Source organism: Lytechinus variegatus, chromosome 6, assembly GCF_018143015.1.
Source record: "Lytechinus variegatus isolate NC3 chromosome 6, Lvar_3.0, whole genome shotgun sequence".
Taxonomy (NCBI): Eukaryota; Metazoa; Echinodermata; class Echinoidea; order Temnopleuroida; family Toxopneustidae; genus Lytechinus; species Lytechinus variegatus.
Window position 1 is genome coordinate 4,992,770 of NC_054745.1, and position 27,250 is coordinate 5,020,019.

The 27,250-nt window shown below is 37.4% G+C and overlaps 2 protein-coding genes across 2 annotated transcripts; one reads left to right on the top strand and one right to left on the bottom strand.

The window, feature by feature from the left end:
• Positions 1-3,793: 3,793 nt before the first annotated feature.
• LOC121416897 (UDP-D-xylose:L-fucose alpha-1,3-D-xylosyltransferase 3-like) lies at positions 3,794-7,306 on the bottom strand. The gene is made up of 3 exons (XM_041610424.1): positions 6,851-7,306; positions 6,217-6,379; positions 3,794-5,395 (listed from the first exon to the last, which is right to left on the bottom strand). Exons 2-3 carry the CDS (start codon positions 6,327-6,329, stop codon positions 4,555-4,557), a joined length of 954 nt encoding a protein of 317 aa, XP_041466358.1. The 5' UTR covers positions 6,330-6,379; positions 6,851-7,306; the 3' UTR covers positions 3,794-4,554.
• A 4,765-nt stretch (positions 7,307-12,071) lies between these two features.
• Positions 12,072-27,005, top strand: LOC121416898 (60S ribosomal protein L12-like). Its single transcript, XM_041610425.1, has 5 exons — positions 12,072-12,233; positions 16,705-16,778; positions 20,360-20,540; positions 24,310-24,509; positions 26,886-27,005. Exons 1-5 carry the CDS (start codon positions 12,197-12,199, stop codon positions 26,889-26,891), a joined length of 498 nt encoding a protein of 165 aa, XP_041466359.1. The 5' UTR covers positions 12,072-12,196; the 3' UTR covers positions 26,892-27,005.
• Positions 27,006-27,250: the final 245 nt, after the last annotated feature.

Consider the following 27,250-nt stretch of genomic DNA (forward strand, 5'->3'; position numbering starts at 1 on the left):
TAGAAGAGTGGATGGGTTTTAGATTTGCGTCCGCGTCAAAGTCGGGATATGAATTCTTTCCTACATCTAAATCCATATCATTTTCATCCAGGTATTGTAATGGGTTATAAAAATTTTCTACGCAAGAATCAGAATCACCGTCATGCTCAGATCTACATGTAGATCCAGTAATGTTCAGGTCATCGCAGACAGGGCATATCCAAACCATGCTAGGGTGTTCAACATGCTGTAAAAAAGTCTCATCTGAAGCACCTGAACACATGTTATGGAACCACCCGTTACATCCCGTACATTGGATACAGTCACTCTTCACAGCATACCCACACAATCCACAGGGGAATTTAGGTTTACGACCTCTGTTATGTTTCCCATATTCCGGGCCAGGATTTAGATTGATATCATTAGCTAACAAGTTTACCAATATAAACAAGGGAAGTTTGACTCTCGGTACTCCTAAGAAGGGTGTTGATCTCAAATTAAGACCTCTTCCAAGCTGAGGTTTCTTTGCACAATTGGATGATATCAAATACATGTCACGTAAACTCACTGTCACACAGTTTGAATTCGAATTTAAGTCACAAAGATGAAGGAGCAAGTTCACGCAATCAGACTCAGAGTCAAAAACATGATCGAAAAATGGCAAGATCCTACCGTATCTGACTTGATTACTCTTCTGATTCTGCAGGTTCACTTGGCCATCCAGTTTCAGCAGTGCAGACAAATACATGTAGATCATAGCATATGTTGATAGACAAGTCAAAAGGGAACCCAATCTCGCTTTTTCGTTTCCACTACATCGAGAAGTCCCTCGTTGATTCACAAAAAACAACATGGCGGCAAGTATGGCGGGAAAACCAAACACGTGACGTGATGCAATTTGCACTTTTATTAAAACAGGCTAAAAATTCCAGGTTCCGATGTTAAAAAGACAGATGACTCCAAATCAGGTTAAAACAGATTAAAAGCACGGAAATCCGGCGAGTTTTAATTAAAAACAAATAAATAGCTAAAACCGCGATGCGACGAAGGGTGCGTCGGAGTACATGAAGGAGGGCGACGAAGGTTGTGCTACACGGCTATCTACGGCGCATGATGTATGTCAATTACGTATCACTGTCTGGCTTTCTGCGGTGCGAACAATCTCAGTTAATTTTTAGTTTTCAATTGTCAAATTTTCGCTAAAGTTGACCAAAATTGCTCCCCATCGATCTTTGATGGTATGATCCTTCCAAAATTAGTTTAAAATTCAAATAAATAAGATTTAAAAGCAAGTTTAAAAGATAAAAAACGCAGCAGCAAAAATTGGTGACCGCACGCTCCGACCCCGCTCTTTCCTCTTAATCTAAGCAAGTTAAGACATTAATACTGTTATGAAGCATATCAATTTTTTCGTTGATATATCCCCTTTCTTGTCGAATGCTGATATTTTACATTAGTTGTTGATGCTAATGTTAAAACAGAAAGATTTCAATGCACATGCAAATTTTTGACCGAAAACACGAAAATTTTGGCATAATTTCTCACATTCTTCGAAAAATATGAACGGGACAGTCCCGGAAACGATTGCAACCGATTTATGATATCTTAATCATAGTGAATTGCGTATTCATTTCAGGATTTTTCCATTATCTGTACAAAGATTATTAAGGATAAGGCATATCAATTAATTTTGGCAGCCATCTTGGATTTATGCAAATTAGATGCCTTTCCCCTATTCGGAAAGTTTGGGACTTTTAGTATGTTGTACTAGGGACCTTACAGAAATGCATTGTGATAAAAAAAATTCTGTTGCAATTTGTTCCAAGTTTGGTCAAAATTTGGGCTAAAATGACTGGGCTAAATGGTCACAATGTACAGCCGTGTGGATTTATTCTAAATCGTTACAAATCAATTGTAACAATCTTAGGGGCGAGTCTTGGACATGGAGGCTTTATATACATGATAAATAGATCGCTGCGATTGACAAGATTTAGCAAATTACTTTCACCTATCTAATATAAAAATTTAATTTTGAGATATGCCATTGAATACTACTCAAATGTAGTATTGGATTTGATTGATTGATTGATTTTATTTGGCAAGTCACCATAACATATATACAGTAGCATTAAAACAACAGGCTTGCACAGGATGACCCACGAAAGCTCGAAAGCTTATTTCCAGTGGGGTCCTGAATTAAGATAATAAAATGGTTCAATTATACTATTGACATATTAAAAATGAAGGAAAAAATCAGAATTTAGTATTACCAATAAATAATATATATAGACAATAAATTAGATATATACAAGAATATAACGAAGAAGAAGAAGAAAAGAAGGAGAAGGAAGAGGAGCAACAGAAGAATAATGGGGACGAGGAGTAGAAGGAGACGGAAGAAACTGATAACGAAGGAAAATAAATCACGGCGAAATTAACGCAATTTTCTTTCAAATCGATATTTTTGGCATTTAATTAGCGTAGATAATAACAATAATGAAATTAACAATATCTCTTAATTACCCAGGGAAGCCACTCTCTGCTGTAAGCTGTTCCCTGCATTATTTTATTACCCTTCTCCATTCTCATACGCCAGGCGCCTGAGAAGGAGTTCCCATTTTTATAGGATGGTATGACTCGGCCGATGATCTAACCCACGACGTCGCGTTCATGAGGTGGATGCTCTACCACTGAGCCGCCATGTCCGGTTTTGCCGTGCAAATTGCCATTATTATAAATATTTTTATTTTTTACAAGAGTCTTATGATGTCTGTCGAAGTTTTGTGAGTTATTTTCACTTAATTTCGAAATGAGCCAGTTAGCATTCAAAATAGTGATTATCGAAGCGTCATTTTTAGGAAGGGATCATTCAAGTTAAGAATGCAGGGTAATAAATGATACAAGAGTTTACTAATCTAAGAATGTGCCGAAAAATGCCTGTTCGACGTTGTGATCTACTCTGTTATTTCATCTAATCATTTTCAAGAACAATCAAAACTGACATAAATTGGAAGGCCAATTCCGGCCCATAGCCCAATTTTCATACCCTTTGTTTCAGTGGGCAGTACTCGCTCAACCATTAATAGTTTTCTATTTGTTGTCATCTGAAAGTTGACTGTATAGGCTTCCATATAATGTCAGTGTTTTTCCCAGAAGTGCATGTGTGCATATATATGAAGGCTAATACATACTAATGAAAATGCGAGCACGCAACGCCAGCTGATAAGTTTTAACGATCAGACCTGAAAAAAATACGTTGAGCACTTCATGGAATACATGAACAGAAAAAGTACTTCAAACGAACCTCATTTCGTTTCTGGACTTGTTTTCGGACTAACGAACCATATTTCGTTTTCGCACAAACGAACCTTATTTCCTTTTCGCATGAACGAACCTTTGGAATTATGAACCTTATTTCGTTTCTGACTAACGAACCTTCGGAATAAGGAACCTTTGGAAGACTAGAACCTGCGGAATAACGAAGCGTCGAAATTACGAATGTATGCGCCTTGGTCTCATATTAACAGTCAAAATTAGAAATTTTCTCCCTGTAAAAAAAAAAATTTAAATAATAATAAATCTCCTAGCTAAACCAAAATCCTTGATATTACATGCACAGATCATTCTGTTTGCGGAAGTTGAGTGGGAGTTGTATAATTGTCCCTCCCCTCTTTTAGAAGAGGGTAGGGCATTTCTGATGATATCCACCGCTGAAACAAAATATCACGTTTTTAATAAATACATATAACAGACATATAGATCAAAGAGCTGCTCGTTCGTGACTTCACAAAATCAACAATTTTTAAATTCATAATTCTGTTATTCTTTATATGTTGTTTCTATTCTTTTTATTAAATACAACTTATATTGTCAGGATATGCTTCCCTTTTAAAAGAAAAGAGAAAAGTGAAATACCCAAAATAGGAATAAATGAAAGTATGAACATGATGACTAATATTTGATAAAGAAAATATAAGAAGGTTAGGAATTTGTATAATAATAATATCCTGTAATTAGCTGCTATTTTTTGTCTTCTCTAATCTAACAAAATTGAACATAATAAAACATTACATTCATGATCATAAATTAAAAAAAAACGATATCAAATAAAATTATATCATTACACAGCTTGGTTTAAACGTACAATTGTGATGAACGCATCCATATATTTGACAATTCTTTAACGAAAATGAAGTAGCTGTACCAGATCTAGATCCTCGATGATCAATTAAGCCTGGTTTTACAGACTTTCTCATGAAATCAGTGTTTACTGCAACTACTGGAATTTCACTTTAAACCATTATCATGGTGATTGGAGTTATTTTGCATCAATAGTGAAATCAGGTAAGACACGCACGAAAAGGTCCGTCTTGGCAAATTCCAAGAGTGGTTTACTTCTTCTTTGAAATCCCCATGGTTTGTTTTCACGATCTTAGCCATATGAAGAACGGTCTTTGCATAGATAAATGAGAAACCAAGTTTTATTTTATGATTTCGGAGGCTGCGTTCTTAATCCAGTTCTTGTAAATCATTATGGGCTGTTGTTCTGTATGCAACGCATTTAACGAATATAGCTTAGGCATACCATAAACCCAGTTCCTTAAATCGTTTAACTTTTGAGGCTGAGTTCTTAATCCAGTTGTTGTGAATCATCACTGGCTGCTGTTCCGTATGTAGCGCCCTCCACGACGGGTCGAAATAGTATCGTCCGCTGACGAAAAGGTCACCATTCATAGGGTGAACCCGCACCATTTTTTTGATATCCCTTTCCCGAAGTAGTCTGTTAAGGATCACTTGATCAGGGGTCTTTGGGTCTGCTGCTATCCGCTCCATGAATCGCCTGAGGAATTCCTTCGTGGCATTTGTAGATCGGTAATACACAAAGCCGGCACAGAAGACATCCGAATGGTTGTGATTGTCTTTCTTCCAAACATCCATTTGGAGAGTGACATCGAGATCATCGTCAAAGTATGGGAAAGGATCCTGGAGAAGAACTATATCGACGTCGGAAAAGAGCACGTCAAATCCTTTTTTGAGGAAGTGAGAGATATAGGAAGGACGTTTATTGACAAATTTAAGGTAGCCGTCGGAGCTGAACTTGAGAACACCTTCTTTGTGATGTTTGGCATCGGCTGCTAGTTTGACCTCGAGGCTTGGATAGTCGGTGAAAGCATTGATGGCTTTGAACGATGCAGCGTCTTCGGCCACGATGACAATTTTGTCCTGAACACCACTGCGTTTCAGGCTTTCTAGCCAGTTCTTGGTGAAGTGCAGGAAGCCTGAATTGGTTGTTGCCAAGATCATTCGCTTGTTTCTTGGGACAATGTCGGTGGCGCCCTCTACTTCTTCATCAGCAATGTCGGTGGTGGCGACTACGTCTCTATCCGCGATGGAACCCCTGATTGGAGGCAATGACCTGCATGTGAAATGCAGATTTATGTTAGTGCTTCAACTAACGTTGATTAAGTGTATACTCTATAAAGAAAAGTCTAAAAAAAATCCACAATTAAGAGGGGAAATATGCCATGAACACAGAATTATTATACATGGCCTAAAAGAACAGGTTCTCCCAAATAGTTTGATACCTTATCTATGTGGTATGCCTCAACGCTAGAATAATCAGTATGTATTCTTTGCGGTTATATGAATCTGTATTCCCTTCAAGTAAATGCATGGTAGCAAGGAATGAATCCAGATCTCAATGATGTCATAATCCTACAATGGTTCATGAATATCCTTTCAAATCACCTTGTCAGTAATTTACAATAGTGTTTAATACATATTTTGGTATCAATAAATTGCTAAGATATACCCATCGAAAAAGGGATTTCCAAATAATCATGTTAACTAACTCAAGTAGAATTTTGACATCATTGGCATCTATGCCGTTAATTAATTTGTTTATATGTATGTATTTTTGTCGTTATTAATTCATGTATTTATTCAATATTCTTGAACCTCACACTGCATATACATTAGAAGGTAAAGTTCTCTTGATGCTATGCTGTTTTACTCTTGCATGTGCATGTACATCGTATCCAGTATTTTTCATAAGGAGGGAGCACATTTTCCCGAGGAAAATTATCAAGCAAAAAACACAAAAAAGGGCCTTCATATTTGAAAGGGCACACTTCTGATTTAACGGCAATTTACATTAAAAAAAAAATAATTGTGCTCTCAGAGGAGGGGGCGACCATGGGCCGGCTTTATATAACATACATTCATATACAATTTTACCTTGGAGTTATTCTCTGACCGAGGTAGACTGGACCTGTAAAGGTAAAAATAATTGTCATGGCAACTGCTCCAGAAATCCATCCTGCCAAATATGGTCTCAAAGAAGCCGCCATTTGTTTGTCTTTTGTATGTTCTTTCTTCCTGATGCCACCTTTCAATCAATCTGCAAAAAAGAACGACATTAAATAGTAGATACATTATATCGATCCCCCCCCCAAAAAAAACAGCGCAGTCTATGGCACAAAGAAATACGTTATCATAAGCGTATGTTTTTTATACAAAACACATTCAGTATATTTCACCATAACCATAATACTGGTAAATTATTGCGTTTTTTTGCCCCCCCCCCACCTCTATACTCGTAATTCATTCGTACCACGCCCCTCTACACACATCGCACTATTATTTAGCCGTTTTAAAAAACTGAGGAGGACACTATTCAGTGTTTTGAAAGTGTGTGTGTGTGTGGGGGGGGGGGGTGTGTTAACCATGCCAAAAATACAGTCAGATGGTATCAAAAAGAACCTATATGTACACGGTATTGGCAAATGTGTGTGGGAGGGGGGGGGGTGAAGTCGAAGCCCCCCCCCCCTCTCCTCATAACCCCCGCTATAAATATCAAAACCAGTCTTACCTTTTGACACTTTATTTCCTCATTGGGCTTGTGATGAAACGAAATCCACGATCACATCCTAGATTGATGAAATACGATGTGTTGATTTAAGTGAAATAGTAAGTGTGTAACGACATAGGGGCTTTCACAAGCATCTTGATGAAACGCCGAAATCCAGGATTGATTTGACTTCTAACGTCGTAGCCCTCTTTTCACAAAATCACACTTATCCAACACACCATTGCAAATGATATTGGCCGTATACCCGCATTCATACATGGGGATGTGCAATCGATGACACTTTCATGAAACCAGGTCTGCTGAGAGGGTCAGGATTCGAGCCAGTATATATGCAACGAAATTCTATTTTCTAACATGCATTTCCAACGTCTTTTACCATGACCCAAGCCAGATGAGTTGGAATGTACATGGCGGTATACCAGTCGCATGTATCTAAATGTATCGAATAAGCTTGACCACTTGAGAGGATTTTGAGTCGGTATTTTGTTTACCCAGAAAATAGTACTCCTCTGTGAAGACTTATTGTATTTTGTTTGACATGGGCAAACACGGCGATGGTAGGAAACTTTCTTTCTGTTCTTGTCGGTCCGTTATTTACTTGATATCTTCCCGGGATATCTTGCAGTTTGTTGATCTCCTCATCGTTGTATCTGTGCATGGGTGTCAACCGGTGTTCATGGGGCGGGGGGGGGGGGGGGGGTGACCAGAGAAGTGGATATAATAAGCATCTTATACTGGGGGTGACACTGATTCTGTGAGAAAGTTAAGGGGAATCCAGCGTTGGTCATGAAATGTTGTGTTCATTTGGAATTAAAGGAGAAAATAAATTAAACAGAATGGTGAAAGTTGGAAAGAATTACCGAACAAGCAGTAAGAAAGTACTACTATAAGACTATGTATATTTCAGATTGGCAGCTGGGTAAGTAAATTATTATAAGGGTTAAGTACAACTCCTCATATAGGCCATTTACCCAAAGGACAAGTCCGCCCCAACCAAAAGTTGATTTGAACAAAAAGAGAAAAATCCAACAAGCATAACGCTGAAAATTTAATCAAAATCGAATATAAAATAAGAAAGTTATGACATTTTAAAGTTTCGCGTATTTTCACAAAAAAGTTGAATGCGCATCCTGGCCGCTATGCAAATGAGGGGACTGATGACGTCACCCACTCACTATTTCTTTTGTATTATACTATATGTGATATATGAAATATTCTGATTTTCTCCCCCTTGTCATGTGAAATCGAGTTTTATACCTCCCTGAACATGTGCAATTAGTACTGTTTAATGCTATATGATTCAATTAAGTAGGTCATTATTGTCAAATCTGTAAAAAATAAATATTGTATAATTAAAACAATAAAAAACAAAAGAAACAGTGAGTGATGGACATCATCGACCATGTCGACTGTCCCATTTGCATGTCACTGAGCTGTGCATATCACTGTTTTGTGAAAATTAAGCGAAACTTATGTCATAACTTTCTTATTTTACATCCGATTTTGATGAAATCTTCAACATAATGATTGTTTGATTTTTCTCTATTTATTCGAATCAATATTTATCTGGGGTGGACTTGAACTTTAATGATCAGATGACAAGGGGTAAGTACAACTCTCCCATATAGATGCATGTACTTTATTATCAGGGATTTGTGGTTTTCTCTAAGTATACCCATTTCCCTGGGGCGGTAATTTAACTATAACTCAGGTATATTGGTTTATGTCCTCATGGAAGAAAAATAAAATATGAAATAAACTAGTTGGGAAAAATAACCTTCTGGCCATTTTAAGTATTGGAGTACTAACATCACTATGATATGACAAATGCGGCCAATTTGAAGTCTCCATTTTGTTTTGGTACACAGCAAAAACTGTGGTGTTAACCGGTGTACATAGAGGAACACACCAGTTATTTTACACCGGTGTTAAATTGGTGGTATTATACCTATAGGTGTTATTACAACACCTATGGTTATGACACTCTTTGGTGTTATGTTCAATCTCTAGGGTTTTATTCACACCTCAGGGTGTGGTCCTCTATACACCAATTGGTGTCCGTTTTAACACCACAGTTTTTACAGTGTATATTGGCTTGGAAATGAACAATTTTAATTGCTTTTCAATAATCTATTTCCAAAAAAATGAAAATGAAAATCAATATATTACAATATATTACAGCCTAGTATAGTGGAGGAAACTGAGGGGTGCTTGGAAATAATTTGGTCACGTGTGCCCCGGGGGACCGATGGGGGGAGGGGGGGGGGGTAACTCGAGGGAGATAGAGAGGTGGAGGTACAGAGAGAATAGTGAAAAGGGGGCGACGAAGACGTACGAGAGAGGGGTGCACAACAAAAACTGTGGTGATACCGGGTGTACACAGAGGACCACACCAGTTATTTTACACCGGTGTTAAATTGGTGGTGTTAGTGTTACACCTATAGGTGTTATTACAACACCTATGGTTGTATTTACACTTTTTGGTGTTATGTTCAATCTTTAGGGTGTAATTTTAACACCTCAGGCATGTCAGGGTGTGGCCTTTATCTGATAATACCGATTGGTGTCAGTTTTAACACCACAGTTTTTACAGTGTGGGGATCGAGGGAACACTCAGAATGAAATGTGATGGATAGGCATAATTATCTTGACAGACTCAGTTTCTTTATGGGCATTTTTGTCTGCTATATTAAGATCCAAAAATCATTACATTAGAAAACATGTGTGTGCGTTATACAGACATGAATAATCAGAAAGAATATGATACGTCTTGGACCGATATTGGACTTCAGGTACCGTTGCCCTGGACTTGGTGGCTCTCGCACCCCCCTAAAAAAAAACCATGACCCCCCAAAAAAGAAAGGGAAACGAAAAGGAAAGGAAGAAGGAAGAAACACGATATGGTATTTTCTTGACATTGTGTAAAAATCTATCAAAAACTTTGATTTTAAAATTTCAAAATTTTTGCTTGCAAGCTCATGACATTTTTTTAAATAAATTTTACGCGGCATGCCATATCTAGCCCCTCAAGAAATGAAGAGTTTACTTGCAAAAGGTGTTAGGTCCACTTCGGACCATTCCGAGAAAAAAAAAACATGTTTTTTTTATTCTCACTTATTGCAATATTCTTATGAGAAACTAAATTGTCATGATGTACTACCCTATCTTGTCTACATAAAATTGAGTATAAAAGAAATCTACCTGTCTTCATTTTTTCCCTATATAATAAAAAAAATTATCATTGTGCAAGTAATCATCTTTTGCAAGTAAACTGAAATTAATCCAATCTCTTTTGAGTAAAAAAAGTGATTTTTCTTTGGCTTTCATTCACGTTTACATTTTTATATTGTCTTATCTATCATCAGAGTAACTAAAAAATTTGAGTTTTAGAGACAGAAAACAATAAAATTTATGAAAAAATAGACCTAACCCCTTTTAAAAAATGAGTTTTTCAGAAGAGTTTCGTTGCAAAAGGAGTTAGGTCCACCCCAAGAATAAAATTTGTCCATTCTCCCATATTGCAATATTCTTATGCGAAACTGAATTATCATGATACCCTATATACCATGCTGAGGACATGAATTGGATATAAGTGAAATCTACCTGTCCATACTTTTTCAAATGATTCTTTTAAAAAAAATCTGTGTGAACCTAACCCCTTTTCTAACTAAACTAAAATGGACCTATAACCCATTTTGAAAAAAGTGATTTTTCTTTGCCATTTTACTTTACCTTTAATAGGAACTTCAACTTTTCTTTGGTATCATCATATTATAGAGCTACTAAAAATCTTTACATTAGGACATAAAAATCAAATTTGATGACTGAGAAATGGACCTAACCCCTTTTGCAAGTGAGCTCTTGAAATATTTTGCTCTTTACTTAAAGGGGAATGAAACTTTTGCGATAACTAGACTTGTGTGGAAACAGAAGAATCAAAGAAAAAGAACAAAGAAAGTTTGAGAACAATTGGACAAATAATGAAAAAGTTATGAGCATGCTATGAAGATCCTCCCATTGGCAATGCGACAAGGATGTGTGATGTCATATGTGAACAACTTTCCCTTTGATGGACTATAAAATACCCACAAAATGTCTCTTTCTGCTTCTTTTTGTGGTGATAAAATATCTTTATCCATGATGTATTCTTTAAAAATCTATAATACGGTACATGCCCTCCTATAAAAAGAACACATGATCTACTCATAGATGTGATAAAAGAGGCAATTTAAGTGAAATATATACTAAAGTTATGGGGAGAGTTGTTCACAAGTGACATCACACATCTTTGTCTCATTGCCAATTTGAGGATCTCCATTTCATTAGTGATCGCAATATTCAAAAGCTCATTAGTGATCGCAACTATCAAATGCTCAAATTTTCTCATTATTTGTCCGATTTTTCCCCGGGGGGGCCACTTCCATTCACGAGTGGATACCATGCGCGACCATGGGGTCTCGAAAAGCACCCTAAACACGTAATTTCCATATTCTGAAAATGCACCCCTTAACAAGTATTGGCGTGTGAAACCCTACCCTTAACAAGTATTGGAAACAAAACGATACTCTTGGAAAATATTCCTTGAAATGAACCCCTAAACAAGTACAGGAATGTGTTATTGTTGGTCCTTTCGGTCGTCGGCTTTACCCTTTTTTGGTACGACCCCCCCACCTTCTACACCTCGCGCAAATCGGACTCTAAACACGAAGTGTTGGGGCAAAAAGGACATCCTTTATAAAACATTTTAATTTTGTTTTATCGTCCCCGCAAATTCGACCCTAAACACGTAATTTTCTTAGCGAAATAGATACCCTTTTTCATTATTTTTGTGTTTTTGACACCCTTATCACGTTACGTACGTAACGTGCCCTATCGTGAAAAAGACATCCTTTTTACGTGTTTTTTTGGTCGCGCATGGTATCCACTCGTCAATGTAAGTGGCCCCCCCCCCATGCCCCCGGGGAGTTTTCTCAAACTTCCGTTGGTCTGTTTCTTTGATTTTTCTGTTTTCACACAAGCTGTCTAGTTCCAAAGGTTTCATTCTCCTTTAACTATCGTAAGATGTTGTTGTTGCTATTTTGAATAGGCATATTAGTCAGTTTTGACTAGTGTTGCCTTGTAAAATTTCTTTCCTTTCTTCAAATAAAGAATAATTTCTTTGTTGAATCTATATCAGTTAGAAAAAAAAGGTGACGTGAATAATTCCACCACTAGAGGGCGTTTTCCTTTTTCCTCTTCGACTCGTCAAGAAGTGACTGTGCAACCTTTCGGTAGTTTCCAAAATCGGATTCATCCGACACTTTCACTTCTATTTTTCAACTGAAAATCCACATTCTTTGAAGAATCATGCCTGCCAAATTCGATCCTAATGAAATCAAAATTGGTAATTAATATTCAAAGATATTTTATCGGTCTCAACATTTGGATGTTACATAGCCATTTTTGTACAGTCCCATCTATCGAAATTTGTGCTGTTGCCTTTTAGGGCCCACCATGAACATGTGCACAGCACATGCAGTCGCACATTATACGCAGCGAATATCAATAGCAAATACAAGGGCTAGTGATGTTACAAAATGCCATTTTGAAGAACAATGTATTGATAAATATTTTAATTAGAACCAGATCTACGTATAAAATTTGAGTAGTTGATCCTGGGCAATCCTGTTCGTGTTGGGCCTTATAATTATATAGGGGTCTAAATCATTGTAAATTCAGTTTCCTACTTAAGTAGGCGCACGGCCAATATTGGAGACTGTCTCCAATGTAGGACTCTGGGAGATTATCTCCTATATCAGAGATTTTTGTGAAGAATTTGGGTATCCAATTTCAGAGACGGTCTCCAGTTTTGGAGACCAATTTCCTTTGTTTACATTTGCGGCAAAACAAAAGGATTACCTTGGCTTGGGCTTGGCGGCAATTAAAAATGTGATAAACAGATTCCTCATGAATAATTACCCCTTTTCACCGTCTACTTTCATGACTGTAAAAATTCACCGTCTGCTTTTGTTTTAATAAGGATTTTTGTTGTCAATCACACACAGAACAAATCAGTAGAGGCGCTGGTCAGAAAATTGGGATCGTCCCAGTTTACAGGGACTGTCTCAGTTTATAAGGATTTCTTCACACAAGAAATCTAGGAATGTTCATTCACCTGTCAAGTGCCGACGACACCAATCAAGTGTGCTAGTCAATGTAAACATATCAGGTTTCATAACAAGATTATTGGAAGACGGTAAGTCATGAAAAATAGACGGTGAAGTGGGGGAAATTGAGGTCACTGAATCTATTTTTAGCACTCTCAATTTCCGTAATTGCTGTCTTTGTCCCATAGGGGGAAGTGAAAAAAAAAACGTCCCCATAAACAAGGACAGTCTCAATTTATCAAGACATGATTTGTCTTGGTTTATGAGGATATCCTTGTTTTCTGGGACAATCCCAATTTTTGGACCAGCGCCTCTACTGCAAATGGGCTTCTGACCTGAGACAAAATTTTGGGTTGAAAAAATCATGCTTTTGTTGGTGTTTCTTTTGTCCTTTTGCAAAGCAAGTCTCCATGTGGGAGATTGTCTCCCCTATTGGAGAGAGTCTCCCATATTGGCCGTGCGCCTCTACTGAAATTATTTTAGGTTGCTAACTTCAGGCAAAAGCTCCACGACGCGACTGCTGTTAACCTAGTTGGTAGTTCAGTAGTGTGTACTACGTGCTGGGTATGATGGGCCATTAATGCCATTATTATAGGACTTGTCTTGTACTAGTATACAGCTACACGCCTATGTAGACATGGTAGATGTAAAGTTGTATTTACCAATGGGCTAGCATGATATATGTAGGGGCCAGCATGGCCAGGGGGATGGTATAGAATAACGGTAATACGGTATACCTAAAGCCGTCGGGGTGTCATGTGACCCGGGACTAGTCATGGTCGGGGGGGGGGGGGGTATGCAATGAAGAAATAAATGCCATGCAGCATGCCTTGGTTTTAAGGGGTTTATTTGGGGCATAATTAATGGGTATATCCACTTGATCACTGCTACCACCCTGCCTGTGGGGAATCTAGAGGTAGGACTATGGTATGCCAATGTTGTACAGAGCACACACCTTAAAAAATCATTAAAATATCACTTTTGTGACCAAAATTACTAATTTTCATACAGTTGCAATTTATTTTTCATTAGTAATTGGGAATAGTTTTTTCATTCACCAGAGCGCTCAAAAACTTGAATTTTGGGCATATATTTGTGTATGCCCTCTATTGGTGGAAAGTAATATGGCAAGAAAATTTTCATTTTTTGATCTCTATTTTTAATTAGGAAAAAAATGATTTAAATAAGAGCCAAGTTGTATGAATAATAGATGTAATGGAAATTGTCAGTGTAAAAAATCAAGCATTTGCCCCAAAGAAAAAGAGAAAATAAGCCAAACTTTGCCACCCTTATTTTGCCACACATGGAGATATAACTGAGAACAAGGTTATATTATAACCTTGTTCATTGAATGAGTGGGTATATCTGAGCACTTATGGGTGAAGGACGAAGAGTATAATGGTATATATCAAACCAATGGTAATCAGCGTTACTTGTCATGGGGGGGGGGTTAGAGAATGAAGAAATAATAATGGCATTAACGGCCCGCCATACCCGGCACGTACGTACGCACTACTGAACTACCAACTACCGTTAACAGCGGTCGTGGAGCTGTTGCCTGAAGTTAGCAACCTAAAATAAATTAGACCCCTAAAATACAGGATTGCCGATTACCGTATGGCATATAGATCTATAAATGGGTGATTTCAAGTAGATCCTACCAACACACGAGCAATAACACCGTACTTGAAATCAGGCCTGTGTTGGGATTGACCTCAAAAAATATAACGTATTTCCGGCAGTTCGTGTTGAAGAATGGTGTTGTATTTCGTCTGCTAAACCCAGCATGTGGCTGGTGTTGACGATCTACGTGCAATTTCCCCATCAGGCAACACTGACCCCCAGCCCCAGAAATTGGGAAAATCATGATTTCAAGTTCGATGTTGGTGTTGGCAATCTCAAGCTCGTGAACAAGCGGCGAACAAGATGAAACGTCCCCATAAAATTAGCTTTTACAGTTGAAGAATAAGATGAGTACAACAAATAATTTGAGCTTTTATATATTTTAATGAAGAATAATGTTCATTCTTTCGAATTCTTGAATTGATTTAAGTATTGGTATTCTGGATGAGAATTTGATGCATTTCTCTCTGATTTCATTTTCGTCGTCGAGACTTCTCGCGTGAAGTTGAGATGATGTAGTAGCGCAGCGCAGAGGCGTGATGTCATGTACTATCGATAAACGCAACCGGTAACGTTCCTCTGAGCTCGGTGTTGGAGCTCGGTTCAGCGGACTTTTTACGCTCTCAGCACCAACACCGAACACCGTACTTGAAATCACACAATATGACCGATTACAAATGAGGACTCATTAAGTACTATAACGTACTACCGTCGGTGAATGGGGATGATAGTAAAATGTCAGAAATTGTCAAATAAATCCCCAGAAATGACGGTTATTCTCGTCTAAGTGACGTGTATAGAGTTTTGTGCTGCTATCAGTTTTGATGATTTAAATTGCGCTCTAGTACATCACAAAATAATCGCTTGAACTTTTTTCAGTTGTGCAATCAGATTTTGATTATCACTATTAATAATTTTGATATAGTTTTTATTAGTAAATAATGATTATTAGAAATAAGAGGTCCGGAAATAATAATTTATGGACCTCTTTTAACTCTAAACATCGAACGTCTTCGTTCAGCTGCGTGTGACTTCGTTCAGAAAACAAGCTCGCGTGCATCAACAGCATGCATTTCCAATTCAGTTGGCTGATATGTCTGATGTTTGGGAGAGTGCCGTATTTGGAAGGGTGTCAATTTTCCCGGTCGTCTGGAACGGGGGGGTGGGGGGGGCACCTACATTGACGAGTGGATACCATGGGCGACCAAAAAAAACGTTAAAAAAGGATGTCTTTTTTTCCAGATTGGGCATGTTGTGTACGTAACGTGATAAGGTTGTCAAAAACACAAAAATAATTGAAAAAATGGTATCTATTTCATTAGGAAAGCTACGAGTTTTGGGTCAAATTTGCGGGGATGATAAAACAATAAAATGTTTTTAAAAAGGATACCTTTTTGCCCCAAAACTACGTGTGTAGAGTCCGATTTGTGCGACGTGTGGAATGTGGGGTCGTACTAAACCAAATGATATGTAAAGTAAAACCGACGACCGACCAACCCGTGAGATATCACTTTACTTGTTTAGGGGTTCATTTCAAGGAATACTTGTCAAGAGTATCGTTTTGATTCCAATACTTGTTAAAGGAGGGGTTTCACACGCCAATACTTGTTAAGGGGTGCATTTTCAGAATATGAAAATTATGTGTTTAGGATGCTTTCGAGACCCCATGGTCGCGCATGGAATCCACTCATCAATGAAAGTGCAGAATCAAAGTCATTTAACACCATTTTTCAGTTCATTAAAGCCTCTGAAATGTCCCATACAAATGGCGCGTGAATTCTTGGACTTGATAATCGACTTCTTCAACATAGTTCTTCGAGTTCTTCAACATAGATCATCTCATTTAAATATATTTTAGCCACGTCTTTCATAGAGAATTCAGACTCAGAGCTCTATTTTGTTTTGGTGTCGAATCTAGTAGTAGGATGCCTTGGCTGTAGTAGTCTTTGATATATACACTGAAGTTAGCCATCAAAATTCAAGCTCGGTGTGAAAGCATCATATTTGCTTCTGAAAAAGAAAATGTTAATTTGTATATAACCATGGCAATGCATTTACGAAATTTGATTTTCCCTCCTTTTTCAGTGTGTCTGAGGGCTGTGGGTGGTGAAGTCGGAGCAACCTCAACTCTTGCCCCCAAGATCGGTCCTCTTGGTTTGGTGAGTTTTACATCTTGCAACATTTCATGTGAAGTGTGATGATTCTGTAGATGTCAAAATTTTCTTTTGTGTGTGTGTGTGTGGGGGGGGGGGATTCTGTTCCATAAGACTGTTAGTGTGATATACATTTCTACATTTAACCGGACATGGTGGCTCAGTGGTAGAGCGTCCGCCTCATGAACAGGAGGTCGTGGGTTCGATCCTCGGCCGAGTCATACCAAAGACTTATAAAATTGGGACCTTCTGCCTTCTTGCTAGGCACTCAGCATTTAGATTGGAGAAGGGTAATAATAACATAATACTATGCAGGGCCCGCTGGTAGAGCAGTTTCCTAACTGAAGTGGCTACCCTGGGTAAATAAAACATTATTATTATTATTCTATGAAACAAAGTATAACTCAGTTCAGCACTTCTACATACAATATGAAGAATGTCCGATTGTGGTGAACCAGTACATACTTCTTTGCCAGCCTGCAAGAATAATGTTTTAACAGTAACGTTGTATAGTTAACAAGCCACCGTTCAACAAATTGTTATGCCATGGCGGAGTGGTCTAAAGCGCCGAATAGGCATTTTGAAAGTTCGGGTTTTGACCCCCGGCAACGGTAGGGGAAGGCGGGGTAAGTTGAGCATAGGGGCAAGTTGAGCCACCAACCGCAGGCCAATAATGAATGAGTCAGACATTGTGGTGGTGTCATGTATTGATGACCCATAGCATAACCCCTAACCCCACCACATTGTTTCCAACTTTGAAACAAAAAGTAGTTTTTTAGAGGGAAAAATGTGAATTTCAGCCAAAAAAGTAAAAAAGAGTGTGAAATAGATAAGTGCTTTATAAACACACACGTCTTTAAATATAATAAAGACATGATAACAACATTATTAGTCCAGGTATGGATCTTCATTCTTGTCATAGTCTTTTATATGATGGATGCATAATAAATGTGTGGATACAAAATTATCGCACTAAGTTTGGACTGGGGTAAGTTGAGCCAAACAGCATGGGGCAAGTTGAGCCATGGTAATTCCTATGGTAATGTATCTTAAAAAACAAACCATAAAAATCGATTGAAATACAGGCTGAAAGGAGCAAATTAACATGACTGCTCTTTTCCTTTTACAGGATGTTAGTATTTATAGAGAATTAGCAAGTGAAAAGACTTTAAACAAAACATTGACATGCTGGTTCTCCCCCCATACATTTTGTACATAGTTTTTGTGGCTCAACTTACCCCAGAAGGTGGCTCAAACTTACCCCATATATGGGGCAAGTTGAGCCATTTGACATCAGTTTTTTCAAAGGTCACGATGACTTTCAGTGTTGGGGTAGAAAGTTATATATAGGTGGAATATATTTCAGAAGAATGAAATTTCAAAGCAAGGTACTTATTTTGACAAGATTATTAATCATATCAATTCTAACATGCAAAAAGCAAAAACTGTCACAACTTACCCCGCCTTCCCCTACCTATGCCCGCCTGCAAGGCATTTAATGAGCAGTTCTTTTTTATCCTCAAATAAAAATAAACGCAAATGCTACGTGCATTCCCGGAAACTCTGTATGGACTCTTTTAAGCAAAGATTATGGTACTGTAAAGATTTAAAGTGTGCATTCGTTACTGGAACTTTTATTCATTAACGAAAGCATCTTTATTTCCGAGAAGTGAATTAGGGCTCTTCTATTTTTGGCGGTGCTCTGTCACAACCACAAAATTCAAATGTTCCAATAAATGTCAAACATTGTCTGAATGTCAGGCGACGTTCACATGCATGTATCAACCTTTTCACGAAAGACTAAGAATGGTGATGAAGGGAATATGACATAGGGATGATATTTTTTTTGTAACCCCCTTTCCCCTTTGGGTCTTCTTGTAGAATTGTTTTAAACAAATGGCTTATATTGTGATGGGATATGCATCCTGGATACACAACTTTAATGAAAAGGTTTATATAGAAGTTCCAATGTCACACACAATAATTTTCCTGGTATCGCATCGCAATTTGCTTCACATTTTTTAAAGACTAGTAGGTATACATAAAGTCTTTTGTATAGCATATTTTTACATAGGACTGTACATTACTTTGGTTGAGAGCCTTTCTCTCCTGACCAAAAATGCTATTCAAATTTGTAAAGCAAAATTATTCCCTGTCACAATGGTATTTCAAAATATCTATATTGGATGGCTCTGAATCGAATACCAGAAATATTCCAAGAGTTTGGGCAAATATTCCACGAATTGCAGATGAGTGGAATATTGGCCCTAGCAAGTGGAATATTTCTGGTATGCTATGAAAAAAAGCCATCCAATATAATTATCATCTATCCCACCCCTTGCAATCAAAAAGAGAGAAATTTGATTGAACAAGTCATATCCATTTATCACAATTGCATCACTTCATAAGATCAATTTTGGTCGTTGACATGCGACTTGCGTGTAGTTCATTGTGACGTAATTGGTCGTCGTCATGCTCTTATGCTGCGCATCACATTGCTTTCATTGTTGTATGCATTTTTTTTCACGCATTCGCGCATGTGCACAATACTGTTGAACATGCTCTCATATTCAATAACGAATTTTGTACAGGAGCCTACTGGATGATCTTTGGATTTTCGGTTATTCTAGGGATATTCTCTGATACTAGGCAAATTGATGCAGACCAAAATACATGTTTTTAATGTATGGCTAAAACACTCTTTATACATGTAGATGATAATCTATTATATTACAAACCTTAGTTTCAGACCAATGTTCAGAATGATTTGGATACAGAAGGTCTCTCGCTCATGGCCATACACAGCAGTTAGGGGGAGATATATGTATACTTGTATGTACAAACATACCAGGCTTTGAGTAAGTATAGTGGGAATTATTTAACTGAGGTTGGACTGGCATTACTATTTTTCCGATGGGCGAATCCTTGAGGGAAAAAATAGTGATTATGCCAGTACGACCGAGGATGCATAATTCCCGCTATACTTTTGAAAAAAAAGGCCTGGTATATTTGTTTTATATCCTACTTTAATAAATTATAGAAATAGATCTTGATAATCTAGTTCTTGTACTCTTAGATCATCCTTTTTTTAATCTGAATCAAACCAACTGTGCTGACTGACCTACTTTTCCTGAAGCGCTTAGCTACGCGCTCAGTGCGCGGAACGCTTATTAGTGCTCGTGCCATCATGATCTGTGACGTCAATGATGGAATAGTCGACTATTCCATCATTGACGTCACGGAATAGCACTTTTTCTTCGGTGGGCGTTTCATTTTCGACATCACAAAATAGTGAGAATATCTTTGATCACATGATGCTATTTAATCAATCAACATACAGGATTTGATTTATGTAGGATATAAAAATATATATATAATTTTTTTTCATTGGTCATGATCATTCAATGGCAAGAGAAATGTGCTATTCTGTAAAAAAATCACTTGTTGATCAAATTTTCAATTAGGGTCTGCACCTGAAGACTAGCTGCTTCGTGCTTACTATCTTTGAGTGAATGAAGTGAGCGAATCTAATTGAACAGACAGAAGATCTTGGTCTATAATATGATATTCAAATCTCTCCACAACAGTCCCCCAAGAAGGTCGGTGACGACATCGCCAAGGCAACCCAGGAATGGAAGGGTCTGAAGATCACTGTCATGTTGACCATTCAGAACCGTCAGGCCAAGGTCAGTGTGGTCCCAAGTGCTTCATCCCTCATCATCAGAGCTCTGAAGGAACCTCCTCGTGATAGAAAGAAGGTCAAGAACAGTAAGTTAAAATAAGTAAAATAAAAGATTGGGATAGGTGGGGGGGGGGGGGGGACCGGGGGAAGTCATTCTTTACTTGACCATTTGATGTCACATATGAACAACTTTCCCTTTGATGGACTATAAAATACCCCCAAAATGTCTCTTTTTGCTTTTTCTTATCGTGATACAGACTATATCCATTATGTATTCTGTAAAAATCTGTATTACATGCCCCCCTATAGAAAGAACACATGATCTACCGATAAATGTGATAAAAAGAGGCAGTTTAAGTGAAATATATGGTCAATTCCAGCCAAATGTTGCATTTTTCCATTTTCAAAAATTTCTTTTTGGAGCAATTTTGTTTATACTGTTTATAAGTATACAGTTTAAGGTTTACAAAAACACACTTATATTTACTACATGTATACCCTCATTCATTCATAAAATACGCAATGTACACTCTGTTGTGGTACTAAGATTTCATAGAAAATGTACAACTTTCACCCATCCTTGGCTCCTGGCAAGCAAAGGGTGCTGATGAAAAATCCCACTGTCCTTGTGACCTCCAAGCAATAATTTACCATTAGCTGTATTGTTTTATACGCTGCAGTGAAACTATGAGGCACAAAATACATTTCAAGGTGTGTATGTTTGATGTCCCATAAGTCACAGTTTTGAGCATTAAGTTTCCCTCATATGCTGCCATAGACTCCTGGAGACAAGTATTGGACTTTTTTATCTACCATAGTACATGCTTGCATCAACAAAGCAAGCTGCATCTGTATTGGACTTGAAATAGCAATACTGGGGGGACATACATTTCAGTCCCATAAGTCACATGTCCCATAAGTTACATATACATATACAGTTCGTAAACCATGCCACCTTAAAGCTGTCCATGACAGCAAAGAGAGAGACAAGAATGCTTAAAAGCTGGAGAACAGTATGCTGACTGTCAGAAAAAACAGTCTGAATATCAAAGGCAGTGCATTGAACAACAAAAAATAAGTTTGCATTGTGTGCCCAGTCCAGAAAGAAGGAGAAAACTGAATATGATCGCTAAAATGCAAAGCTGAGTGCAGGTAAATTGGGTTTGTTTCACCCTAGCTTTTAGTCATTTTTTTAGGTCCAGATCATTCTCTTGGTTTTCTTGTCCCCTTAGAGTATGCATCAACTGTTTTACATATGATGTGAACTTGGTATATACACGTAGTTCCATGGAAACTATTAAAACCTATGTCAATGTCCCATCAGTCACAAATTTTGTAGTTGAGCGACCCTCTGGATCCTGTCAAAATAAGAGCACCAGTCCTCAGATGCATTTAAGGCTACCATGAGCAGAGCTATTAAAGCCCCTGTAAATGCCAAAAAATTGTTCAGAAGCTAGCAATCAAGTTTTCTCAGAATCATTCCCACCGCCTGCCAATAGAAAGGAACATGCGCATTTAAAGAGGACCAAAGGGTGGTGTCATAATGTCATGAACATCGAATCGCCGGTTCTAAACCTAGTCGCAGCTGCATGATCGTCTTACACATTTGTATTTGCAAAAATAATGATTTGTGTTGTCCTTGGTTGTTACCATCATTCTGATAGTCGTAAAAGGGCACTGGTTCATAAAGCTTTTCGTAACTTAAGAGCAACTTTAAGAACGACCGATGATCCTTGTGGTAAATGTCATCATATAATGGCAATGTTTTAGCATATAAGAAAGGATCACTAGTCATTCTGAAAAGTTGCTCCTAACTTACAACAGCTTTATGAAATGGCCCCAGGTTATTTTGTTTAGAACCAGGCCGCCATTACACCATGACAACTAACATCACTTTGGTACTCTATAAATGATGATGTCCTTACAGGCATTCAGAATTTCTATGAAAGAGATGACATATCAACCCAAGCAGCTGGCAAAAAAAGAAGTTGTGATAGGGTGCATCCCCATGGTATATTTTTTAACCAACATTTTTTGTATTGCCTGAAGTGTATAGTTAATGAATCTTGATGTTCCCTTTGTCAAATCGTGTCCCATGGGGTTCCAAATTGGCAATTTTGGCGGCCATCTTGGATTTTTCATGAAAATCAATTATTTTCATATTTTTTGCACAGACAATGGTAAATCTTCCATGTAAATGAATACACTTTTTACTATACAATTATACATGTACATGCAGTTTAGATCGTAGAATGCGATTGCAACTGTTTTCTAGACAGTCCAATTAATGAATTTTTTTTAAAAAGAATTTATGCCAAAATTTTAATATTTTTTGTCAAAAATTTGCCTGTGCACTGATATCCATCTGTTTTATCATAAACATCAACAGCTAATGAAAAATATGAGCATTTGACACAAAAGAGAGTATATTAACAAGAATATTGATTTTAATAGTTCATGGCAGCATTAATGTCTTAATTTCTCACATGTAATACACTGTAGTGTAAAGGTCATTTTCTTACCATACTGTATGAGACAGATAGAGAAAAGCCACATTTATTTGTCCCATCTGTAACAAATATGTCCTATCATTATGTCCCATCAGTCACAATTGAAAGTGTGTACATTCTTTCTAATTGTTCATTTTTCATCTGTTTGCTAAATATTTATGATTGTAATTGTTTATTGATTATTTTCTACTTATTTGATTACAGTTCTTAAAACTTGATGACAAGTTAGGAAGCTTTTTTTTTGGTTAATGTTCCCTTTATATAAATGAAGTGTGTGAAAAGATGTTTCTGCCCTTTGTTGAATTTATTTCTGACACAATGGCATGAATTATTAAAGGTGTCATCTTATTAGGGAATATTTATTCATGCTGAAATTAAGTTTGACTTAAAAAGTCATCGAGAGGAAATGTTAATTCCATGAAATGAGATAGGGTCCCATCAGTCACATTCACTTGTCCCATAAGTCACACACGATTGCACACAACTACTGAAACAAATGAAATGAATCAAGTCCAATTCAAGTACTGTTAGTGAGCCCTATCACTAGTTAATCTCCAAGCCCAAATCTAAAAACATTGTCATAAAACTGAGATAGATATGGCACTTTGAACAAAAGAGCCCAATTTGTGTGGTCCATGGATGTCCCATAAGTCACAATGACATTTCTGAATATCTAGCACCCTATGCAACCTAGCTGAAAGCATACATTTTTGTATATAGTAAGTTTAAGTATTCTTACAGTTTAATAAAGTAAATCCATGTTTGTGCAGCTACTATTTCAGATATGCACCTCAGTTATGTGGAAAAAAGTATCAAATGTCCCATAAGTCACAATGGAATTGACCTAAAGTAATGGGGAGAGTTGTTCGCAAGTGACACACATCTTTGTCGCATTGCCAATGTGAGGATCTCCATAGCATTAGTAATTGCAATATTCAAATGCTCATAATTTTCTCATTATTTGTCCAATTTTCTCAAACTTTCGTTGATCTGTTTCTTTCATTTTTCTGTTTTCACACACAAGCTATCTTGTTCCAAAGGTTTCATTCTCCTTTAAGGTTTGCAGCTTTATATTGAGTGCTATGTGATTGTTGCGTACAGGTATTACATAGCTGCCAAGTAGTACGGATTTTCAGTATTTAGTACTGAAAAATAAGAATACTGATAGTCTCATGCAAAATACTGATTTCTAAAGTTTCCGCTTTATGTGTTGTCTTAGGTTATTTCATTGAAAATACTGGTGTCATCATCAAAATGCTGTTTTTCAGTTTTAAAAATGCTGAAATGTTCTTTTTCAGGTTGGCAGCTCTGCTATTATTCTTTCTTTTCCTCTCTTCATGCACAGTCTCACACAGTGGGAACATCCCCATCGACGCCATCATTGACATCGCCAGGACGATGAGGGAGCGTTCCATGGCTCGTGAACTCAAGGGAACAGTCAAGGAAGTCTTGGGAACGGCTCAGTCTGTAGGATGCACCGTGGAAGGACAGAACCCTCATGATATCATTGAACAGATCAACGATGGAGACATTGAGATCCCAGCGGTGAGTTATTGAGCGGGGTGTTCACAGGGGTCTCCATTCATAAACCCAATTATGCGGATGATAGCAGCATTATTTGGTTGTAAAATCGGAGGAGGACCGGAGTTATCCGCATTTTATCGATGCTGCCAATTATCCGCATAATAGCAGCATCGGGACCAGATTTTGACTTTATGAACGCATATCCAAAGTAATGCGGATAATTGCCATGGTGCGGTCACAAGGTCACCCTTTTCCAACGCAACCCCATCGGAGGGGGCGTGTGCAGTTGCCGTGACAATTATCTGCGTTTTTCAGGTCAGGCGCCTGTAAAAAAATCAAATTATTTTCGGAGTTTGTGAGTGCAATTTTTATTGAATTATCCGCATTACTCTTAGGCGGATAATTGGAGTATGGGTTAATGAAAGGGGTATAACAAAGGAAATTTTGCCTTCAGATTACATCTTCTCAATGTAATGCGGAGAACTGATTCAGATTCAGGATTCATACATGACAAATATCATTTTAATATTTGACTTGTCAGTGAGGGAAATCAGGGCTGAATATGTTGTGATGACATTGCATCGAGTACTGGCTTGAAGCTTTGAGCAGTGGAAGGTTCATATCCGCTGATACCAATTAATAGTGAAGACCGAGCATTTGAGTAGGAAAATTCAAGTAACGTTTGTTACCTCAACCACCATTTATCCTGTAGATTGGTGACAGGATGTATCCGGAGAGTGACACAACATCTGCTTGTCAGAATTGGTTCTCCGACAATTACTTCTCTGACAATTACTCATCTTACAACTGGTCTTCCCGCTACTGCTCCTCCAACATTTGCTTCTCTCTCTCTTGCTCCTCCGACATTTTCTCCAGGATTTGTTTGTCTTATGATGTAGGGTTGCAATAGGTTGTTATGTTAGAGTAGGATGCAGTCTTACATTCAGGGTTGAAGATAGTATAATTCAATTAGTGTGTGGAATCTATAGCAGAGTAATTACAGTTTGAGCAATTGTTTCGCAACCACCAGGAGTGGCTGTACAATTAATGTGATGGTCATTGTTTTGACTCATTTGTTAACGTCTGTATCGCATCCGTATGTAATCTGATAATTGTATGTTACTCTTTGCCCGCCAAGGACACTCCTATGCCACATTGATTTCAATTCAAGGTACAACCTTAAAGGAGAATGAAACCATTGGAACAAGATAGCTTGTGTGAAAACAGAAAAAATCAAAGAAACACATCAACAAAAGTTAGAGAAAAATCAGACAAATAATGAGAAAATTATGAGCATTTGAACATCGCGATTACTATTGCTATGGAGATAGCAAATTGGCAATGCAACAAAGATGTGTGGTGTCACTTGTGAACAACTCTCCCCATTAATTTAGTATATATTTCACTTGAATTACCTCATTTATCACATCTATCCATAAATCATGTGTTCTGTCTACATGAGGGCCTGTATTACATATCTTTTAAGAATACATCATGGATAAAGAGTTTGTATCATCATTAGAAAAAGCAAAAAGAGACATTTTGAGGGTATTTTGTAGTCCACCAAAGGGAAAGTTGTTCATCAGTGACATCACACATCCTTGTCGCATTGCCAATGTGAGGATCTGCATAGCATTAGTGATTGCAATATTCAAATGCTCATAACTTTACCATTATTTGTCTGATTTTTCTCAAACTTTATTTATTCTTATTCTTTGATTTTTCTGTTTCTACACAAGTCTATTTGTTCCAAAGGTTTCATTCCCGTTTAAGAGGGGTTTTACATGGACTAGTATCACATGCTAATTCAGCTCAGAATAGCTTTTGATTAGTTTATTGTGAAGACAAGCTTTGTGTGTATACAGTACAATGCGATGCATACATCACTATTGTGTGTGAACAATAGACCTAATGTCCCGTATTCTGAAGTTGGGATTAACTAAAACTCAAGTTTAAAGTTGTGGTTTAAGTATGGATAGCCAATTGTTACATAAATCACCAACAGTAGAGATATCATATTTCAGCTCATATGGCTCTCAAATCATTCATAATTGTCTTGGAAGTATAAATAGATGATTGTCTTCACCATCGATGAATGTAGAAAGAACACAGTAAATATAAGAATCATACAATTTAATTTTTTTTTTACACTTATGGCTTCCCATAATTTTAGAACAGAGTTAGACCATAGTCTAAGTTAAACATGACTTCAGAATGTTTATTGTGAAGAGAATGTGACTCTAATTAAACAACACAGGTGCAGAGTTAATCATTTACCAATGTGCTTGAAGCCATTCCTAACATGCAAACGTCTGTATGATACATCCACTTGGATTCTTATTAAAACTAGTGAAAATCTACCCAATTGACACCTTTTTTTTCTTTTATCTTTTGCAGGAATGATCTGAACGTGGAAAGCCAGCGGAAGCAAGGAGGAGGCATGATCCTTTGATTTCAGTCCAGTATTTAACATCTCATGCTGTGAATGTGTGATTAAAGTCATCATTAAAAAAAGAACCCAGCAATGTCCCATCTGCTTGTGATTTCTGTCAAGGTGTTAATTTTGATGAGTGGTAATCAGAAGGTATAAGTGAAAATTAAAGGCCGAGTCCACCTCAGAAAAATGTTGATTTGAATCAACAGAGAAAAATTAGACAAGTACAATGTTGAAAATTTCATCAAAATTACATGTATAATAAGAAAGTTCTGACATTTCAAAGTTTTGCTTATTTTTAACAAGATGAACGAGCCAGTTACATCCA